Source organism: Eucyclogobius newberryi, unplaced genomic scaffold, assembly GCF_026437365.1.
Source record: "Eucyclogobius newberryi isolate DKJ021-1_F unplaced genomic scaffold, fEucNew1.0.hap1 SCAF_26, whole genome shotgun sequence".
In the NCBI taxonomy this organism is placed as follows: domain Eukaryota; kingdom Metazoa; phylum Chordata; class Actinopteri; order Gobiiformes; family Gobiidae; genus Eucyclogobius; species Eucyclogobius newberryi.
In genome coordinates, this window is record NW_027315901.1 from 43,409 (window position 1) to 64,351 (window position 20,943).

Consider the following 20,943-nt stretch of genomic DNA (forward strand, 5'->3'; position numbering starts at 1 on the left):
AAACTATACAACACTACTATACAACACTATACTATACAACACTATACTATACTATACAACACTATACTATACTATACAACACTATACTATACTATACAACACTACTATACAACACTATACTATACAACACTATACTATACTATACAACACTAAACTATACAACACTATACTATACAACACTACTATACAACACTATACTATACTATACAACACTATACTATACAACACTATACTGTACTATACAACACTATACTATACAACACTATACTATACGACACTATACTGTACTATACAACACTATACTATACGACACTGTACTATACAACACTATACTATACGACACTATACTATACTATACAACACTATACTATACGACACTATACTATACTATACAACACTATACTATACAACACTATACTATACGACACTATACTATACAACACTATACTATACTATACAACACTACTATACAACACTATACTATACTATACAACACTATACTATACAACACTATACTGTACTATACAACACTATACTATACAACACTATACTATACGACACTATACTGTACTATACAACACTATACTATACAACACTATACTATACAACACTATACTATACGACACTATACTATACTATACAACACTATACTATACAACACTATACTATACAACACTATACTATACAACACTATGCTATACAACACTATACTATACAACACTATGCTATACAACACTATACTATACTATACAACACTATACTATACAACACTATACTATACAACACTATACTATACAACACTATACTATACTATACAACACTATACTATACAACACTATACTATACAACACTATACTATACAACACTATACTATACTATACAACACTATACTATACTATACAACACTATACTATACAACACTATACTATACAACACTATACTATACAACACTATACTATACAACACTATACTATACAACACTATACTATACAACACTATACTATACAACACTATACTATACAACACTATACTATACAACACTATACTATACTATACAACACTATACTATACAACACTATACTATACAACACTATACTATACTATACAACACTATACTATACAACACTATACTATACTATACAACACTATGCTATACTATACAACACTATACTATACGACACTATACTATACTATACAACACTATACTATACAACACTATGCTATACAACACTATACTATACAACACTATACTATACAACACTATACTATACAACACTATACTATACGACACTATACTATACTATACAACACTATACTATACAACACTATACTATACTATACAACACTATGCTATACAACACTATACTATACAACACTATGCTATACAACACTATACTATACAACACTATGCTATACAACACTATACTATACTATACAACACTATACTATACAACACTATACTATACAACACTATACTATACAACACTATACTATACAACACTATACTATACGACACTATACTATACTATACAACACTATACTATACAACACTATACTATACTATACAACACTATGCTATACAACACTATACTATACAACACTATGCTATACAACACTATACTATACAACACTATGCTATACAACACTATACTATACTATACAACACTATACTATACTATACAACACTATACTATACAACACTATACTATACAACACTATACTATACAACACTATACTATACAACACTATACTATACAACACTATACTATACAACACAATACTATACAACACTATACTATACAACACTATACTATACAACACTATACTATACAACACTATACTATACAACACTATACTATACTATACAACACTATACTATACAACACTATACTATACTATACAACACTACTATACAACACTATACTATACAACACTATACTATACAACACTATACTATACAACACTATACTATACAACACTATACTATACAACACTATACTATACTATACAACACTATGCTATACTATACAACACTATACTATACTATACAACACTATACTATACAACACTATACTATACAACACAATACTATACAACACTATACTATACAACACTATACTATACAACACTATACTATACAACACTATACTATACTATACAACACTATACTATACAACACTATACTATACTATACAACACTATACTATACAACACTATACTATACTATACAACACTATACTATACAACACTATACTATACAACACTATACTATACAACACTATACTATACAACACTATACTATACAACACTATACTATACAACACTATACTATACTATACAACACTATATTATACTATACAACACTATACTATACAACACTATACTATACAACACTATACTATACAACACTATACTATACAACACTATACTATACAACACTATACTATACAACACTATATTATACTATACAACACTATACTATACAACACTATACTATACAACACTATACTATACAACACTATACTATACTATACAACACTATACTATACTATACTATACTCTGTCCTTAGCTCCTCCTTCTGTCCTTAGCTCCTCCTTCTATAAACCTGGAGGAGAGAACCAGTTCTTCAGGAGGAGAACCGGTTCTTCAGGAGGAGAACCGGTTCTTCAGGAGGAGAACCGGTTCTTCAGGAGGAGAACCGGTTCTTCAGCTGAGTGTCGTCTGCAGAGCAGTGGAAGTTAATGCCATGTGACCTGATCATGTGACCTAACGGCAGCATGTAAAGAGTAAAGAGACCTGGACCCAGTACTGACCCCTGAGGCACACCGTGAGTGACTTTAGAACAAGGGGAGGAGCTCTGGTTTACAGGAACAAACTGGTACATATCAGATAAATAGGATTTAAAGCAAATATCTGACCAAACCAGATGTGATGCATTTTCTTCATGAAACTGGTCCAATGTCTGGAGGCAAAATGAAGGTACAAAAAAACTGAAATTCTCTCTCTGGCGCCCCCTCTGACCTTTAGAAAGAACAGAATCTCTTCAGTATTTAGGTGTGATACTTCATAAAGAACTATGAACAATCTTAGAGATAAACTCTCTCTTTTCACCAGGATAAAGATCTTGACAAAGTGACTTTGATCCAGACTTAAGTCTAAGTCAAAGTTGAAACTCTAAAAATGAATGTTTTGTCCAGATTTCTCTCTCTGTTCCAGACTCTGATGATGGAATAAAACTATCTCTAGATTTATAAGACGAGAAACCTGGATCTGATTTCAAACTCTACAATTATAAAAAGTAAAAGGAGGCGGAGTTTATGACTTTATTTCAGGTGAAATCAGAGCTTTGCTGGTGTGAACCAGAATATTGTGCTCAATGGTCTTATACTGAGAGTCATGTGGTGCCGGAGGTTCCTGTACAGGTCTTATACTGAGAGTCATGTGGTGCCGGAGGTTCCTGTACAGGTCTTATACTGAGAGTCATGTGGTGCCGGAGGTTCCTGTACAGGTCTTATACTGAGAGTCATGTGGTGCCGGAGGTTCCTGTACAGGTCTTATACTGAGAGTCATGTGGTGCCTGAGGTTCCTGTACAGGTCTTATACTGAGAGTCATGTGGTGCCGGAGGTTCCTGTACAGGTCTTATACTGAGAGTCATGTGGTGCCTGAGGTTCCTGTACAGGTCTTATACTGAGAGTCATGTGGTGCCTGAGGTTCCTGTACAGGTCTTATACTGAGAGTAATGTGGTGCCGGAGGTTCCTGTACAGGTCTTATACTGAGAGTCATGTGGTGCCTGAGGTTCCTGTACAGGTCTTATACTGAGAGTCATGTGGTGCCTGAGGTTCCTGTACAGGTCTTATACTGAGAGTCATGTGGTGCCTGAGGTTCCTGTACAGGTCTTATACTGAGAGTCATGTGGTGCCTGAGGTTCCTGTACAGGTCTTATACTGAGAGTCATGTGGTGCCTGAGGTTCCTGTACAGGTCTTATACTGAGAGTCATGTGGTGCCTGAGGTTCCTGTACAGGTCTTATACTGAGAGTCATGTGGTGCCTGAGGTTCCTGTACAGGTCTTATACTGAGAGTCATGTGGTGCCTGAGGTTCCTGTACAGGTCTTACTGCAGATGACAGACGCTTGAGTCATGAGGAGGAAGTGTTTTCTTAATATAAACAGTCCAGAGACATGAGGGACAGAAAAACCCTTCTCTGTTCTGTTTCCCTTTTGTCCCTTTTGTCCTGCTTTTTGGTTCCCTTCACTCTGTTAAAAGCCCAAGCGGGGAATCCACAGACTGAGAGGGCGTTCCAGGCGTGATTTTCCTCTTGTCCTCTGAGCTGGTGGACACCTCCTCTTGTCCTCTGAGCTGGTGGGCACCTCCTCTTGTCCTCTGAGCTGGTGGGCACCTCCTCTTGTCCTCTGAGCTGGTGGGCACCTCCTCTTGTCCTCTGAGCTGGTGGGCACCTCCTCTTGTCCTCTGAGCGGCTGGGCACCTCCTCTTGTCCTCTGAGCGGCTGGGCACCTCCTCTTGTCCTCTGAGCGGGTGGGCACCTCCTCTTGTCCTCTGAGCGGGTGGACACCTCCTCTTGTCACACTGATGTGCTCTTGTGTCGTCCATGTAGCGATACCAAAGTTTTGGGGCGGAGCCTGAGAAGGAGGTGCTGCAGGTACAGGTTGGTCACTATGGAGACGGGAGAGACCAGCTCTCTGGTCCCGTTTCTTGTTTTTATTCTATTTATACTCATAAAACACAACATTAAGAAAAAGCACCTGAGCTAAACTTGGTCTGAAATGGGCGTGGTCCAGGTCAGTGTCCTTGGTCCTGGACAGAGCCGTCGTAGAGGACGTTTGTCCTCTGGACAATGTTTTGAAAAGTAAGACGTTTAGTTATTTTCAGTTTGATGGAGTCAGAGAAACTCTACTTTAGACTCCGTGATGAAGAGGGCGGGGCCCTCCGTGATGAAGAGGGCGGGGCCCTCCGTGATGAAGAGGACGGGGCCCTCCGTGATGAAGAGGGCGGGGCCCTCCGTGATGAAGAGGGCGGGGCCCTCCGTGATGAAGAGGGCGGGGCCCTCCGTGATGAAGAGGACGGGGCCCTCCGTGATGAAGAGGGCGGGGCCCTCCGTGATGAAGAGGGCGGGGCCCTCCGTGATGAAGAGGGCGGGGCCCTCCGTGATGAAGAGGGCGGGGCCCTCCGTGATGAAGAGGGCGGGGCCCTCCGTGATGAAGAGGGCGGGGCCATGTCAGACCTTTAATCTGTGCTTCAACTCTTTCAGTCCAAACAAACGTGGCCCTCCGTCCTACAACGAGCACATCACCAAACGTTTGGCCACCAACCCGGACCCCGGGACCCCTCACCGCTACAGAGAGGCCAGTGCAGACCCCGGGACCCCTCACCGCTACAGAGAGGCCAGTGCAGACCCCGGGACCCCTCACCGCTACAGAGAGGCCAGTGCAGACCCCGGGACCCCTCACCGCTACAGAGAGGCACGCACAGAGTTCAGGCGTGAGCACTCCCCCAGCCGGCCCCTGGAGCGGCCCCAGCAGAGGGAGAAGTCGCCTGGGCGTCTGCTGGAGGGTCGGGGGACCGGGTCCCCGGGCAGGGCTCTCCTGGAGCGGTCCCCAGGCCGGGCCATGGACCCTCGGCCAGAGCGCTCGCCGGGCAGAGCCATGGACGGGCGCAGAGACAGGTCCCCGGGGCCGGGCCGGGGGCCTGAGGGACGGTTTGAGGAGAGAGAGAGACAGAGGCTGCACACGGGGTCCGGACGCACTCCCATCAACCCTAACAAGGTATAGGGGCCCTTGGGGGTCCCAAACACTTATGCTGTGATAAACAAGGCAGACAATAAAGAGGATTTAAAGGGGCAAACATGTAAATGAGGTTGTGGCGCTCCACAGGGGTCAGTGTTGGGCTCAAGCCTTTGTATTCTTTACATTAAGTGTCGACTCGTTGGCCACATTCTTTGAACAAAAACCTACAGAACAATAGAACTTAAAGCTGACAGTCACTTTCTGGAGGTGGAACATCACAGGCACGTTTCCATGGAAACAAAGTTAAAGCCATATTCCAGAACTTTCTCCATGGAAACAGATACTGTACCTTTTATTCCATATTAGGAATATTGCAGCCAAAGGAATCACATTCCTATAGAAACAAGCAGAAGGAGGCTCCTCCAGTGCAAGTACCAGTCAGGTCTGTGGAGAGGCCACTCACAGTGAAGACCTCAGAGCGCCTCACACTTTCTTACACATTCATTTTTTTGTACAGATTTAACATTCTATTAAAAATAATTTTCACATTTTCTGACACCAATGTTTTTCTTCTCTTTCAGGTGTGGGACCAGTCCTCAGTTTGAGAGGAGCAACGAGGAGCAACGAGGAGCAACGAGGAGCAACGAGGAGCAACGAGGAGCAACGAGGAGCAACGAGGAGAACTTTAACTCTTCCCCACATTTTAAAAGCACATGTAGCATCACAAAAGGCCGAATTCTGTCACCTCTGCTCCTCCTCTTCCTCTGCTCCTCCTCATCCTCTGCTCCTCCTCTTCCTCTGCTCCTCCTCTTCCTCTGCTCCTCCTCTTCCTCTGCTCCTCCTCTTCCTCTGCTCCTCCTCATCCTCTGCTCCTCCTCATCCTCTGCTCCTCCTCTTCCTCTGCTCCTCCTCTTCCTCTGCTCCTCCTCATCCTCTGCTCCTCCTCTTCCTCTGCTCCTCCTCATCCTCTGCTCCTCCTCTTCCTCTGCTCCTCCTCATCCTCTGCTCCTCCTCTTCCTCTGCTCCTCCTCATCCTCTGCTCCTCCTCATCCTCTGCTCCTCCTCATCCTCTGCTCCTCCTCTTCCTCTGCTCCTCCTCTTCCTCTGCTCCTCCTCATCCTCTGCTCCTCCTCTTCCTCTGCTCCTCCTCATCCTCTGCTCCTCCTCTTCCTCTGCTCCTCCTCATCCTCTGCTCCTCCTCATCCTCTGCTCCTCCTCATCCTCTGCTCCTCCTCATCCTCTGCTCCTCCTCTTCCTCTGCTCCTCCTCTTCCTCTGCTCCTCCTCATCCTCTGCTCCTCCTCTTCCTCTGCTCCTCCTCATCCTCTGCTCCTCCTCTTCCTCTGCTCCTCCTCATCCTCTGCTCCTCCTCTTCCTCTGCTCCTCCTCATCCTCTGCTCCTCCTCTTCCTCTGCTCCTCCTCATCCTCTGCTCCTCCTCATCCTCTGCTCCTCCTCATCCTCTGCTCCTCCTCTTCCTCTGCTCCTCCTCTTCCTCTGCTCCTCCTCATCCTCTGCTCCTCCTCTTCCTCTGCTCCTCCTCATCCTCTGCTCCTCCTCTTCCTCTGCTCCTCCTCATCCTCTGCTCCTCCTCATCCTCTGCTCCTCCTCATCCTCTGCTCCTCCTCATCCTCTGCTCCTCCTCTTCCTCTGCTCCTCCTCTTCCTCTGCTCCTCCTCATCCTCTGCTCCTCCTCTTCCTCTGCTCCTCCTCATCCTCTGCTCCTCCTCTTCCTCTGCTCCTCCTCATCCTCTGCTCCTCCTCTTCCTCTGCTCCTCCTCATCCCCATCATTCAGAAGAGTCCTGAGCACAGAGCCCCTCCCCCTGGTGCAGCAGAGGCCCCGCCCACTTTTCTATGAGGATCTAAAGTTGGAATGTCTATTTTTATTATGACGAGTCCTGAATGTTCAACTCTGAACCTCAACCACACAAGACCAGAGTGGACCACAGTGGACCACAGTGGACCACAGTGGACCAGAGTGACCAGAGTGGACCACGAGTGGACCAGAGTGGACCAGAGTGGACCAGAGTGACCAGAGTGGACCACGAGTGGACCAGAGTGGACCAGAGTGACCAGAGTGGACCACGAGTGGACCAGAGTGGACCAGAGTGGACCAGAGTGACCAGAGTGGACCACGAGTGGACCAGAGTGGACCAGAGTGGACCAGAGTGACCAGAGTGGACCACGAGTGGACCAGAGTGGACCAGAGTGACCAGAGTGGACCACGAGTGGACCAGAGTGGACCAGAGTGGACCAGAGTGACCAGAGTGGACCACGAGTGGACCAGAGTGGACCAGAGTGGACCAGAGTGACCAGAGTGGACCACGAGTGGACCAGAGTGGACCACAGTGGACCAGAGTGGACCAGAGTGACCAGAGTGGACCACGAGTGGACCAGAGTGGACCACAGTGGACCACAGTGGACCACGAGTGGACCAGAGTGGACCAGAGTGGACCACAGTGGACCACAGTGGACCACGAGTGGACCAGAGTGGACCACGAGTGGACCACGAGTGGACCAGAGTGGACCACAGTGGACCAGAGTGGACCAGAGTGGACCACAGTGGACCACAGTGGACCAGAGTGGACCAGAGTGGACCAGAGTGGACCAGAGTGGACCAGAGTGGACCAGAGTGGACCACAGTGGACCACAGTGGACCACAGTGGACCAGAGTGGACCAGAGTGGACCACAGTGGACCACAGTGGACCAGAGTGGACCAGAGTGGACCCGAGTGGACCACGAGTGGACCACGAGTGGACCACGAGTGGACCAGAGTGGACCGTACGGCCAAAGACGAGCTGCCTTTGATAACAAACACAACCTGGACCAAGAAGCCACATTAGCCACAGCTAGCATGTAGCATGTAGCATGTAGCACAGAGGTCTCCAACAGAAGCTCTAGAACTTCCAGATTCTCTGTCCCTGAAGAAAATGTCTTAGAATCATTCAAATGTGGTTCATCACCTGCTCTCACTGTGAGGAACCTCTCACTGTGAGGAACCTCTCACTGTGAGGTTCCTCTCACTGTGAGGAACCTCTCACTGTGAGGAACCTCTCACTGTGAGGAACCTCTCACTGTGAGGAACCTCTCACTGTGAGAGGAACCTCTCACTGTCCTGGTCCCCGGTCCTGGTCCCTGGTCCTGGTCCCCGGTCCCCGGTCCTGGTCCCCGGTCCTGGTCCCCGGTCCCCGGTCCTGGTCCTGGTCCCTGGTCCTGGTCCTGGTCCCCGGTCCTGGTCCCCGGTCCTGGTCCTGGTCCCCGGTCCTGGTCCCCGGTCCCCGGTCCTGGTCCTGGTCCCCGGTCCTGGTCCCCGGTCCCCGGTCCTGGTCCTGGTCCCTGGTCCTGGTCCCCGGTCCTGGTCCTGGTCCCCGGTCCTGGTCCCCGGTCCTGGTCCTGGTCCCTGGTCCTGGTCCTGGTGTAAATACTCTGTGGCTTCTACCTTTTCCCTTCAATCATTTTATTTCTTCACTTTTGTTCATAATCATATTTATTTAGACACATTTTCTTTAACAGGTTCTGAGGGCTGTTCAGACTTCCCTCTCCCCAGACGCCTCCTCCAGCCTCTAACATCTTGATTTAGCATTTTATTGTTTTGATAATCTACTTGAATTCTATATTTTTTGTTAATTAAAAGAAAATATATCTGATGTTGAAATGTGTGATCCTCCTGCAGGAGGCGCTCTGTCCTCCTGCGGGAGGCGCTCTGTCCTCCTGCGGGAGGCGCTCTGTCCTCCTGCGGGAGGCGCTCTGTCCTCCTGCAGGAGGCGCTCTGTCCTCGTGCAGGAGGCGCTCTGTCCTCCTGCAGGAGGCGCTCTGTCCTCCTGCAGGAGGCGCTCTGTCCTCCTGCAGGAGGCGCTCTGTCCTCCTGCAGGAGGCGCTCTGTCCTCCTGCAGGAGGCGCTCTGTCCTCCTGCAGGAGGCGCTCTGTCCTCCTGCAGGAGGCGCTCTGTCCTCGTGCAGGAGGCGCTCTGTCCTCCTGCAGGAGGCGCTCTGTCCTCCTGCAGGAGGCGCTCTGTCCTCGTGCAGGAGGCGCTCTGTCCTCCTGCAGGAGGCGCTCTGTCCTCCTGCAGGAGGCGCTCTGTCCTCGCGCCGCTCTGTCCTCGTGCAGGAGGCGCTCTGTCCTCCTGCGGGAGGCGCTCTGTCCTCCTGTGGGAGGCGCTCTGTCCTCCTGCGGGAGGCGCTCTGTCCTCCTGCAGGAGGCGCTCTGTCCTCGCGCCGCTCTGTCCTCGTGCAGGAGGCGCTCTGTCCTCCTGCGGGAGGCGCTCTGTCCTCCTGTGGGAGGCGCTCTGTCCTCCTGCGGGAGGCGCTCTGTCCTCCTGCAGGAGGCGCTCTGTCCTCCTGCAGGAGGCGCTCTGTCCTCGTGCAGGAGGCGCTCTGTCCTCCTGCGGGAGGCGCTCTGTCCTCCTGCGGGAGGCGCTCTGTCCTCCTGCGGGAGGCGCTCTGTTTGCACTTGTTTCTCGTCCGTTTATTTCATATCTGTTTTTGCCGTTGGTGCTGATCGTTGGTGAAATCGATGTCTTTTATTATTGTTCTGTAGATTTTGTCACAGAATATTAAAGATTATGACGCTCGACGTGGCCTCAGACTCTTTATGATCAGAACAAGGAACTGTCCAGGTCACAGAGGTCACATTGTTGACCTGGTCCTTTGGGTGGGTCCTACTTGTCCTTTGGGTGGGTCCTACTTGTCCTTTGGGTGAGTCCTACTTGTCCTTTGGGTGAGTCCTACTTGTCCTTTGGGTGAGTCCTGCTGGTCCTTTGGGTGGGTCCTACTTGTCCTTTGGGTGGGTCCTACTTGTCCTTTGGGTGGGTCCTGCGGGTCCTTTGGGTGAGTCCTACTTGTCCTTTAAGTGGGTCCTACTTGTCCTTTGGGTGAGTCCCGCGGGTCCTTTGGGTGAGTCCTACTTGTCCTTTGGGTGGGTCCTACTTGTCCTTTGGGTGGGTCCTACTGGTCCTTTGGGTGAGTCCTACTGGTCCTTTGGGTGAGTCTCAAAGCTGGAGGACTCTGGCTCCAGCACCTCCTCTATAAGCTGGAGGACTCTGGCTCCAGCACCTCCTCTATAAGCTGGAGGACTATGGCTCCAGCACCTCCCTCTCAAAGCTGGAGGACTCTGGCTCCAGCACCTCCTTCTCAAAGCTGGAGGACTCTGGCTCCAGCACCTCCTCTATAAGCTGGAGGACTATGGCTCCATCACCTCCCTCTCAAAGCTGGAGGACCCTGGCTCCAGCACCTCCTTCTCAAAGCTGGAGGACTCTGGCTCCAGCACCTCCCTCTCAAAGCTGTAGGACTCTGGCTCCAGCACCTCCTTCTCAAAGCTGGAGGACTCTGGCTCCAGCACCTCCCTCTCAAAGCTGGAGGACTCTGGCTCCAGCACCTCCTTCTCAAAGCTGGAGGACTCTGGCTCCAGCACCTCCTCTATAAGCTGGAGGACTATGGCTCCATCACCTCCCTCTCAAAGCTGGAGGACCCTGGCTCCAGCACCTCCTTCTCAAAGCTGGAGGACTCTGGCTCCAGCACCTCCCTCTCAAAGCTGTAGGACTCTGGCTCCAGCACCTCCCTCTCAAGGCTGGAGGACTCTGGCTCCAGCACCTCCTCTATAAGCTGGAGGACTATGGCTCCAGCACCTCCCTCTCAAAGGTGTAGGACTCTGGCTCCAGCACCTCCCTCTCAAGGCTGGAGGACTCTGGCTCCAGCACCTCCCTCTCAAAGCAGGAGGACTCTGGCTCCAGCACCTCCTTCTCAAAGCTGGAGAACTCTGGCTCCAGCACCTCCCTCTCAAAGCAGGAGGACTCTGGCTCCAGCACCTCCTTCTCGAAGCCGGAGGACTCTGGCTCCAGCACCTCCTTCTCAAAGCTGGAGGACTCTGGCTCCAGCACCTCCTTCTCAAAGCTGGAGGACTCTGGCTCCAGCACCTCCCTCTCAAAGCAGGAGGACTCTGGCTCCAGCACCTCCTTCTCAAAGCTGGAGGACTCTGGCTCCAGCTCCTCCTTCTCAAAGCTGGAGGACTCTGGCTCCAGCACCTCCTTCTCAAAGCTGGAGGACTCTGGCTCCAGCACCTCCTTCTCAAAGCTGGAGGTCTCTGGCTCCAGCACCTCCCTCTCAAAGCTGGAGGACTCTTGCTCCACCACCTCCCTCTCAAAGCTGGAGGACTCTGACTCCAGCACCTCCTTCTCAAAGCTGGAGGACTCTGGCTCCAGCACCTCCCTCTCAAAGCTGGAGGACTCTTGCTCCAGCACCTCCCTCTCAAAGCTGGAGGACTCTGGGTCCAGCACCTCCTCTCAAAGCTGGAGGACTCTGGCTCCAGCGCCTCCTTCTCAAAGCTGGAGGACTCTGGCTCCAGCACCTCCTCTATAAGCTGGAGGACTATGGCTCCAGCACCTCCTCTATAAGCTGGAGGACTCTGGCAACAGCACCTCCCTCTCAAAGCTGGAGGACTCTGGCTCCAGCACCTCCTCTATAAGCTGGAGGACTATGGCTCCAGCACCTCCCTCTCAAAGCTGGAGGACTCTGGCTCCAGCACCTCCCTCTCAAAGCTGGAGGACTCTGGCTTCAGCACCTCCTCTCAAAGCTGGAGGACTCTGGCTCCAGCACCTCCTTCTCAAAGCTGGAGAACTCTGGCTCCAGCACCTCCCTCTCAAGGCTGGAGGACTCTGGCTCCAGCACCTCCCACTCAAAGCAGGAGGACTCTGGCTCCAGCACCTCCTCTCAAAGCTGGAGGACTCTGGCTCCAGCACCTCCTCTCAAAGCTGGAGGACTATGGCTCCAGCACCTCCTTTTCAAAGCTGGAGGACTTTGGCTCCAGGACCTCCCTCTCAAAGCTGGAGGACTCTGGCTCCAGCACCTCCTCTATAAGCTGGAGGACTCTGGCTCCAGCACCTCCTCTATAAGCTGGAGGACTATGGCTCCAGCACCTCCCTCTCAAAGCTGGAGGACTCTGGCTCCAGCACCTCCTTCTCAAAGCTGGAGGACTCTGGCTCCAGCACCTCCTCTATAAGCTGGAGGACTATGGCTCCAGCACCTCCCTCTCAAAGGTGTAGGACTCTGGCTCCAGCACCTCCCTCTCAAGGCTGGAGGACTCTGGCTCCAGCACCTCCCTCTCAAAGCAGGAGGACTCTGGCTCCAGCACCTCCTTCTCAAAGCTGGAGAACTCTGGCTCCAGCACCTCCCTCTCAAAGCAGGAGGACTCTGGCTCCAGCACCTCCTTCTCGAAGCCGGAGGACTCTGGCTCCAGCACCTCCTTCTCAAAGCTGGAGGACTCTGGCTCCAGCACCTCCTTCTCAAAGCTGGAGGACTCTGGCTCCAGCACCTCCCTCTCAAAGCAGGAGGACTCTGGCTCCAGCACCTCCTTCTCAAAGCTGGAGGACTCTGGCTCCAGCTCCTCCTTCTCAAAGCTGGAGGACTCTGGCTCCAGCACCTCCTTCTCAAAGCTGGAGGACTCTGGCTCCAGCACCTCCTTCTCAAAGCTGGAGGTCTCTGGCTCCAGCACCTCCCTCTCAAAGCTGGAGGACTCTTGCTCCACCACCTCCCTCTCAAAGCTGGAGGACTCTGACTCCAGCACCTCCTTCTCAAAGCTGGAGGACTCTGGCTCCAGCACCTCCCTCTCAAAGCTGGAGGACTCTTGCTCCAGCACCTCCCTCTCAAAGCTGGAGGACTCTGACTCCAGCACCTCCCTCTCAAAGCTGGAGGACTCTGGGTCCAGCACCTCCTCTCAAAGCTGGAGGACTCTGGCTCCAGCGCCTCCTTCTCAAAGCTGGAGGACTCTGGCTCCAGCACCTCCTCTATAAGCTGGAGGACTATGGCTCCAGCACCTCCTCTATAAGCTGGAGGACTCTGGCAACAGCACCTCCCTCTCAAAGCTGGAGGACTCTGGCTCCAGCACCTCCTCTATAAGCTGGAGGACTATGGCTCCAGCACCTCCCTCTCAAAGCTGGAGGACTCTGGCTCCAGCACCTCCCTCTCAAAGCTGGAGGACTCTGGCTTCAGCACCTCCTCTCAAAGCTGGAGGACTCTGGCTCCAGCACCTCCTTCTCAAAGCTGGAGAACTCTGGCTCCAGCACCTCCCTCTCAAGGCTGGAGGACTCTGGCTCCAGCACCTCCCACTCAAAGCAGGAGGACTCTGGCTCCAGCACCTCCTCTCAAAGCTGGAGGACTCTGGCTCCAGCACCTCCTCTCAAAGCTGGAGGACTATGGCTCCAGCACCTCCTTTTCAAAGCTGGAGGACTTTGGCTCCAGGACCTCCCTCTCAAAGCTGGAGGACTCTGGCTCCAGCCCCTCCTCTCAAAGCAGGAGGACTCTGGCTCCAGCACCTCCCTCTCAAAGCTGGAGGACTCTGGCTCCAGCCCCTCCTCTCAAAGCTGGAGGACTCTGGCTCCAGCACCTCCCTCTCAAAGCAGGAGGACTCTGGCTCCAGCACCTCCTTCTCAAAGCTGGAGGACTCTGGCTCCAGCACCTCCTCTATAAGCTGGAGGACTATGGCTCCAGCACCTCCCTCTCAAAGCTGTAGGACTCTGGCTCCAGCACCTCCCTCTCAAGGCTGGAGGACTCTGGCTCCAGCACCTCCTCTATAAGCTGGAGGACTATGGCTCCAGCACCTCCCTCTCAAAGGTGTAGGACTCTGGCTCCAGCACCTCCCTCTCAAGGCTGGAGGACTCTGGCTCCAGCACCTCCTTCTCGAAGCCGGAGGACTCTGGCTCCAGCACCTCCTTCTCAAAGCTGGAGGACTCTGGCTCCAGCACCTCCTTCTCAAAGCTGGAGGACTCTGGCTCCAGCACCTCCCTCTCAAAGCAGGAGGACTCTGGCTCCAGCACCTCCTTCTCGAAGCTGGAGGACTCTGGCTCCAGCTCCTCCTTCTCAAAGCTGGAGGACTCTGGCTCCAGCACCTCCTTCTCAAAGCTGGAGGACTCTGGCTCCAGCACCTCCTTCTCAAAGCTGGAGGTCTCTGGCTCCAGCACCTCCCTCTCAAAGCTGGAGGACTCTTGCTCCACCACCTCCCTCTCAAAGCTGGAGGACTCTGACTCCAGCACCTCCCTCTCAAAGCTGGAGGACTCTGGGTCCAGCACCTCCTCTCAAAGCTGGAGGACTCTGGCTCCAGCGCCTCCTTCTCAAAGCTGGAGGACTCTGGCTCCAGCACCTCCTCTATAAGCTGGAGGACTATGGCTCCAGCACCTCCTCTATAAGCTGGAGGACTCTGGCAACAGCACCTCCCTCTCAAAGCTGGAGGACTCTGGCTCCAGCACCTCCTCTATAAGCTGGAGGACTATGGCTCCAGCACCTCCCTCTCAAAGCTGGAGGACTCTGGCTCCAGCACCTCCCTCTCAAAGCTGGAGGACTCTGGCTTCAGCACCTCCTCTCAAAGCTGGAGGACTCTGGCTCCAGCACCTCCTTCTCAAAGCTGGAGAACTCTGGCTCCAGCACCTCCCTCTCAAGGCTGGAGGACTCTGGCTCCAGCACCTCCCACTCAAAGCAGGAGGACTCTGGCTCCAGCACCTCCTCTCAAAGCTGGAGGACTCTGGCTCCAGCACCTCCTCTCAAAGCTGGAGGACTATGGCTCCAGCACCTCCTTTTCAAAGCTGGAGGACTTTGGCTCCAGGACCTCCCTCTCAAAGCTGGAGGACTCTGGCTCCAGCCCCTCCTCTCAAAGCAGGAGGACTCTGGCTCCAGCACCTCCCTCTCAAAGCTGGAGGACTCTGGCTCCAGCCCCTCCTCTCAAAGCTGGAGGACTCTGGCTCCAGCACCTCCCTCTCAAAGCAGGAGGACTCTGGTTCCAGCACCTCCCTCTCAAAGCAGGAGGACTCTGGCTCCAGCACCTCCTTCTCAAAGCTGGAGGACTCTGGCTCCAGCACCTCCCTCTCAAAGCAGGAGGACTCTGGCTCCAGCACCTCCTTCTCGAAGCCGGAGGACTCTGGCTCCAGCACCTCCTTCTCAAAGCTGGAGGACTCTGGCTCCAGCACCTCCTTCTCAAAGCTGGAGGACTCTGGCTCCAGCACCTCCTTCTCAAAGCTGGAGGATTCTGGCTCCAGCACCTCCCTCTCAAAGCAGGAGGACTTTGGCTGCAGCAGCAGGAGGAATCTGGCTCCAGCACCTCCTCTCAAAGCAGAAGGACTCTGGCTCCAGCACCTCCCTCTCAAAGCTGGAGGACTCTGGCTCCAGCCCCTCCTCTCAAAGCAGGAGGACTCTGGCTCCAGCACCTCCCTCTCAAAGCTGGAGGACTCTGTCTCCAGCACCTCCCTCTCAAAGCAGGAGGACTCTGGTTCCAGCACCTCCCTCTCAAAGCAGGAGGACTCTGGCTCCAGCACCTCCCTCTCAAAGCAGGAGGACTCTGGTTCCAGCACCTCCCTCTCAAAGCTGGAGGACTCTGGCTCCAGCACCTCCTCTCAAAGCCGGAGGACTCTGGCTCCAGCACCTCCCTCTCAAAGCTGGAGGACCCTGGTTCCAGCACCTCCTCTCAAAGCTGGAGGACTCTGGCTCCAGGACCTCCTTCTCAAAGCTGGAGGACTTTGGCTCCAGCACCTCCCTCTCAAAGCAGGAGGACTCTGGCTCCAGCGACTCCCTCTCAAAGCTGGAGGACTCTTGAGGACTCTGACTCCAGCACCTCCTCTCAAAGCTGGAGGACCCAGGCAACAGCACCTCCCTCTCAAAGCTGGAGGACTCTGGTTCCAGCACCTCCTCTCAAAGCTGGAGGACTATGGCTCCAGCACCTCCTTTTCAAAGCTGGAGGACTTTGGCTCCAGCACCTCCCTCTCAAAGCTGGAGGACTCTGGCTCCAGCACCTCCCTCTCAAAGCTGGAGGACTCTGGCTCCAGCCCCTCCTCTCAAAGCAGGAGGACTCTGGCTCCAGCACCTCCCTCTCAAAGCTGGAGCACTCTGGCTCCAGCACCTCCTTCTCAAAGCTGGAGGACTCTGGCTCCAGCTCCTCCTCTCAGAGCTGGAGGACTCTGAATCCAGCACCTCCTCTCAAAGCTGGAGGACTCTGGCTCCAGCACCTCCTCTCAAAGCTGGAGGACTCTGGCTCCAGCGCCTCCCTCTCAAAGCTGGAGGACTCTGGAGGACTCTGGCTCCAGCACCTCCTCTCAAAGCTGGAGGACTCTGGCAACAGCACCTCCCTCTCAAAGCTGGAGGACTCTGGCTCCAGCACCTCCTCTCAAAGCTGGAGGACTATGGTTCCAGCACCTCCCTCTCAAAGCTGGAGGACTCTGGCTCCAGCACCTCCTCTCAAAGCTGGAGGACTCTGGCTCCAGCACCTCCCTCTCAAAGCTGGAGGACTCTGGCTCCAGCACCTCCTCTCAAAGCTGGAGGACTCTGGCTCCAGCACCTCCCTCTCAAAGCTGGAGGACTCTGGCTCCAGCACCTCCTCTCAAAGCAGGAGGACTCTGGCTCCAGCACCTCCTCTCAAAGCTGGACGACTCTGGCTCCAGCACCTCCCTCTCAAAGCAGGAGGACTATTGCTCCAGCACCTCCCTCTCAAAGCAGGAGGACTCTGGCTCCAGCACCTCCCTCTCAAAGCAGGAGGACTCTGCTTCCAGCACCTCCCTCTCAAAGCAGGAGGACTCTGGCTCCAGCGCCTCCTTCTCAAAGCTGGAGGACTCTGGCTCCAGCACCTCCTCTATAAGCTGTAGGACTCTGGCTCCAGCACCTCCCTCTCAAGGCTGAAGGACTCTGGCTCCAGCACCTCCCTCTCAAAGCAGGAGGACTCTGGCTCCAGCACCTCCTTCTCAAAGCTGGAGAACTCTGGCTCCAGCACCTCCCTCTCAAAGCAGGAGTACTCTGGCTCCAGCACCTCCTTCTCGAAGCCGGAGGACTCTGGCTCCAGCACCTCCTTCTCAAAGCTGGAGGACTCTGGCTCCAGCACCTCCTCTCAAAGCTGGAGGACTCTGGCTCCAGCGCCTCCTTCTCAAAGCTGGAGGACTCTGGCTCCAGCACCTCCTCTATAAGCTGGAGGACTATGGCTCCAGCACCTCCTCTATAAGCTGGAGGACTCTGGCAACAGCACCTCCCTCTCAAAGCTGGAGGACTCTGGCTCCAGCACCTCCTCTATAAGCTGGAGGACTATGGCTCCAGCACCTCCCTCTCAAAGCAGGAGGACTCTGGCTCCAGCACCTCCCTCTCAAAGCTGGAGGACTCTGGCTTCAGCACCTCCTCTCAAAGCTGGAGGACTCTGGCTCCAGCACCTCCTTCTCAAAGCTGGAGAACTCTGGCTCCAGCACCTCCCTCTCAAGGCTGGAGGACTCTGGCTCCAGCACCTCCCACTCAAAGCAGGAGGAATCTGGCTCCAGCACCTCCTTCTCAAAGCTGGAGGACTCTGGCTCCAGCCCCTCCTTCTCGAAGCCGGAGGACTCTGGCTCCAGCACCTCCTTCTCAAAGCTGGAGGACTCTGGCTCCAGCACCTCCTTCTCAAAGCTGGAGGACTCTGGCTCCAGCACCTCCTTCTCAAAGCTGGAGGATTCTGGCTCCAGCACCTCCCTCTCAAAGCAGGAGGACTTTGGCTGCAGCAGCAGGAGGACTCTGGCTCCAGCACCTCCTCTCAAAGCAGAAGGACTCTGGCTCCAGCACCTCCCTCTCAAAGCTGGAGGACTCTGGCTCCAGCACCTCCTCTCAAAGCTGGAGGACTCTGGCTCCAGCACCTCCCTCTCAAAGCAGGAGGACTCTGGCTCCAGCACCTCCCTCTCAAAGCTGGAGGACTCTGTCTCCAGCACCTCCCTCTCAAAGCAGGAGGACTCTGGTTCCAGCACCTCCCTCTCAAAGCAGGAGGACTCTGGCTCCAGCACCTCCTCTCAAAGCAGGAGGACTCTGGAGGACTCTGGCTCCAGCACCTCCCTCTCAAAGCTGGAGGACCCTGGTTCCAGCACCTCCTCTCAAAGCTGGAGGACTCTGGCTCCAGGACCTCCTTCTCAAAGCTGGAGGACTTTGGCTCCAGCACCTCCCTCTCAAAGCTGGAGGACTCTGGCTCCAGCACCTCCCTCTCAAAGCTGGAGGACTCTTGAGGACTCTGACTCCAGCACCTCCTCTCAAAGCTGGAGGACCCAGGCAACAGCACCTCCCTCTCAAAGCTGGAGGACTCTGGTTCCAGCACCTCCTCTCAAAGCTGGAGGACTATGGCTCCAGCACCTCCTTTTCAAAGCTGGAGGACTTTGGCTCCAGCACCTCCCTCTCAAAGCTGGAGGACTCTGGCTCCAGCACCTCCCTCTCAAAGCAGGAGGACTCTGGCTCCAGCACCTCCCTCTCAAAGCTGGAGCACTCTGGCTCCAGCACGTCCTTCTCAGAGCTGGAGGACTCTGGCTCCAGCACCTCCCTCTCAAAGCAGGAGGACTCTGGCTCCAGCACCTCCTTCTCAAAGCTGGAGGACTCTGGCTCCAGCTCCTCCTTCTCAAAGCTGGAGGACTCTGGCTCCAGCACCTCCTTCTCAAAGCTGGAGGACTCTGGCTCCAGCACCTCCTTCTCAAAGCTGGAGGACTCTGGCTCCAGCACCTCCCTCTCAAAGCTGGAGGACTCTTGCTCCAGCACCTCCCTCTCAAAGCTGGAGGACTCTGACTCCAGCACCTCCCTCTCAAAGCTGGAGGACTCTGGCTCCAGCACCTCCCTCTCAAAGCTGGAGGACTCTTGCTCCAGCACCTCGCTCTCAAAGCTGGAGGACTCTGACTCCAGCACCTCCCTCTCAAAGCTGGAGGACTCTGGGTCCAGCACCTCCTCTCAAAGCTGGAGGACTCTGGCTCCAGCGCCTCCTTCTCAAAGCTGGAGGACTCTGGCTCCAGCACCTCCTCTATAAGCTGGAGGACTATGGCTCCAGCACCTCCTCTATAAGCTGGAGGACTCTGGCAACAGCACCTCCCTCTCAAAGCTGGAGGACTCTGGCTCCAGCACCTCCTCTATAAGCTGGAGGACTATGGCTCCAGCACCTCCCTCTCAAAGCAGGAGGACTCTGGCTCCAGCACCTCCCTCTCAAAGCTGGAGGACTCTGGCTTCAGCACCTCCTCTCAAAGCTGGAGGACTCTGGCTCCAGCACCTCCTTCTCAAAGCTGGAGAACTCTGGCTCCAGCACCTCCCTCTCAAGGCTGGAGGACTCTGGCTCCAGCACCTCCCACTCAAAGCAGGAGGAATCTGGCTCCAGCACCTCCTTCTCAAAGCTGGAGGACTCTGGCTCCAGCCCCTCCTTCTCGAAGCCGGAGGACTCTGGCTCCAGCACCTCCTTCTCAAAGCTGGAGGACTCTGGCTCCAGCACCTCCTTCTCAAAGCTGGAGGACTCTGGCTCCAGCACCTCCTTCTCAAAGCTGGAGGATTCTGGCTCCAGCACCTCCCTCTCAAAGCAGGAGGACTTTGGCTGCAGCAGCAGGAGGACTCTGGCTCCAGCACCTCCTCTCAAAGCAGAAGGACTCTGGCTCCAGCACCTCCCTCTCAAAGCTGGAGGACTCTGGCTCCAGCCCCTCCTCTCAAAGCAGGAGGACTCTGGCTCCAGCACCTCCCTCTCAAAGCTGGAGGACTCTGTCTCCAGCACCTCCCTCTCAAAGCAGGAGGACTCTGGTTCCAGCACCTCCCTCTCAAAGCAGGAGGACTCTGGCTCCAGCACCTCCTCTCAAAGCAGGAGGACTCTGGAGGACTCTGGCTCCAGCACCTCCCTCTCAAAGCTGGAGGACCCTGGTTCCAGCACCTCCTCTCAAAGCTGGAGGACTCTGGCTCCAGGACCTCCTTCTCAAAGCTGGAGGACTTTGGCTCCAGCACCTCCCTCTCAAAGCTGGAGGACTCTGGCTTCAGCGACTCCCTCTCAAAGCTGGAGGACTCTTGAGGACTCTGACTCCAGCACCTCCTCTCAAAGCTGGAGGACCCAGGCAACAGCACCTCCCTCTCAAAGCTGGAGGACTCTGGTTCCAGCACCTCCTCTCAAAGCTGGAGGACTATGGCTCCAGCACCTCCTTTTCAAAGCTGGAGGACTTTGGCTCCAGCACCTCCCTCTCAAAGCTGGAGGACTCTGGCTCCAGCACCTCCCTCTCAAAGCAGGAGGACTCTGGCTCCAGCACCTCCCTCTCAAAGCTGGAGCACTCTGGCTCCAGCACCTCCTTCTCAAAGCTGGAGGACTCTGGCTCCAGCTCCTCCTCTCAGAGCTGGAGGACTCTGGCTTCAGCACCTCCTTCTCAAAGTAGGAAGACTCTGGCTCCAGCACCTCCTCTCAAAGCTGGAGGACTCTGGCTCCAGCACCTCCTCTCAAAGC

The 20,943-nt window shown here is 53.6% G+C and overlaps 1 protein-coding gene across 1 annotated transcript in view; it reads left to right on the forward strand.

The window, feature by feature from the left end:
• LOC140372582 (citron Rho-interacting kinase-like) overlaps window positions 1-6,380 on the forward strand; it is a 49,023-nt gene extending 42,643 nt beyond the window's left edge. Inside the window, exons 16-17 of the mRNA XM_072459719.1 lie at window positions 5,271-5,784; window positions 6,327-6,380. Coding sequence (XP_072315820.1) covers window positions 5,271-5,784; window positions 6,327-6,350 — 538 coding nt within the window. The 3' untranslated portion in view covers window positions 6,351-6,380. The remainder of the gene's footprint in view (window positions 1-5,270; window positions 5,785-6,326) is intronic.
• Window positions 6,381-20,943: the final 14,563 nt, after the last annotated feature.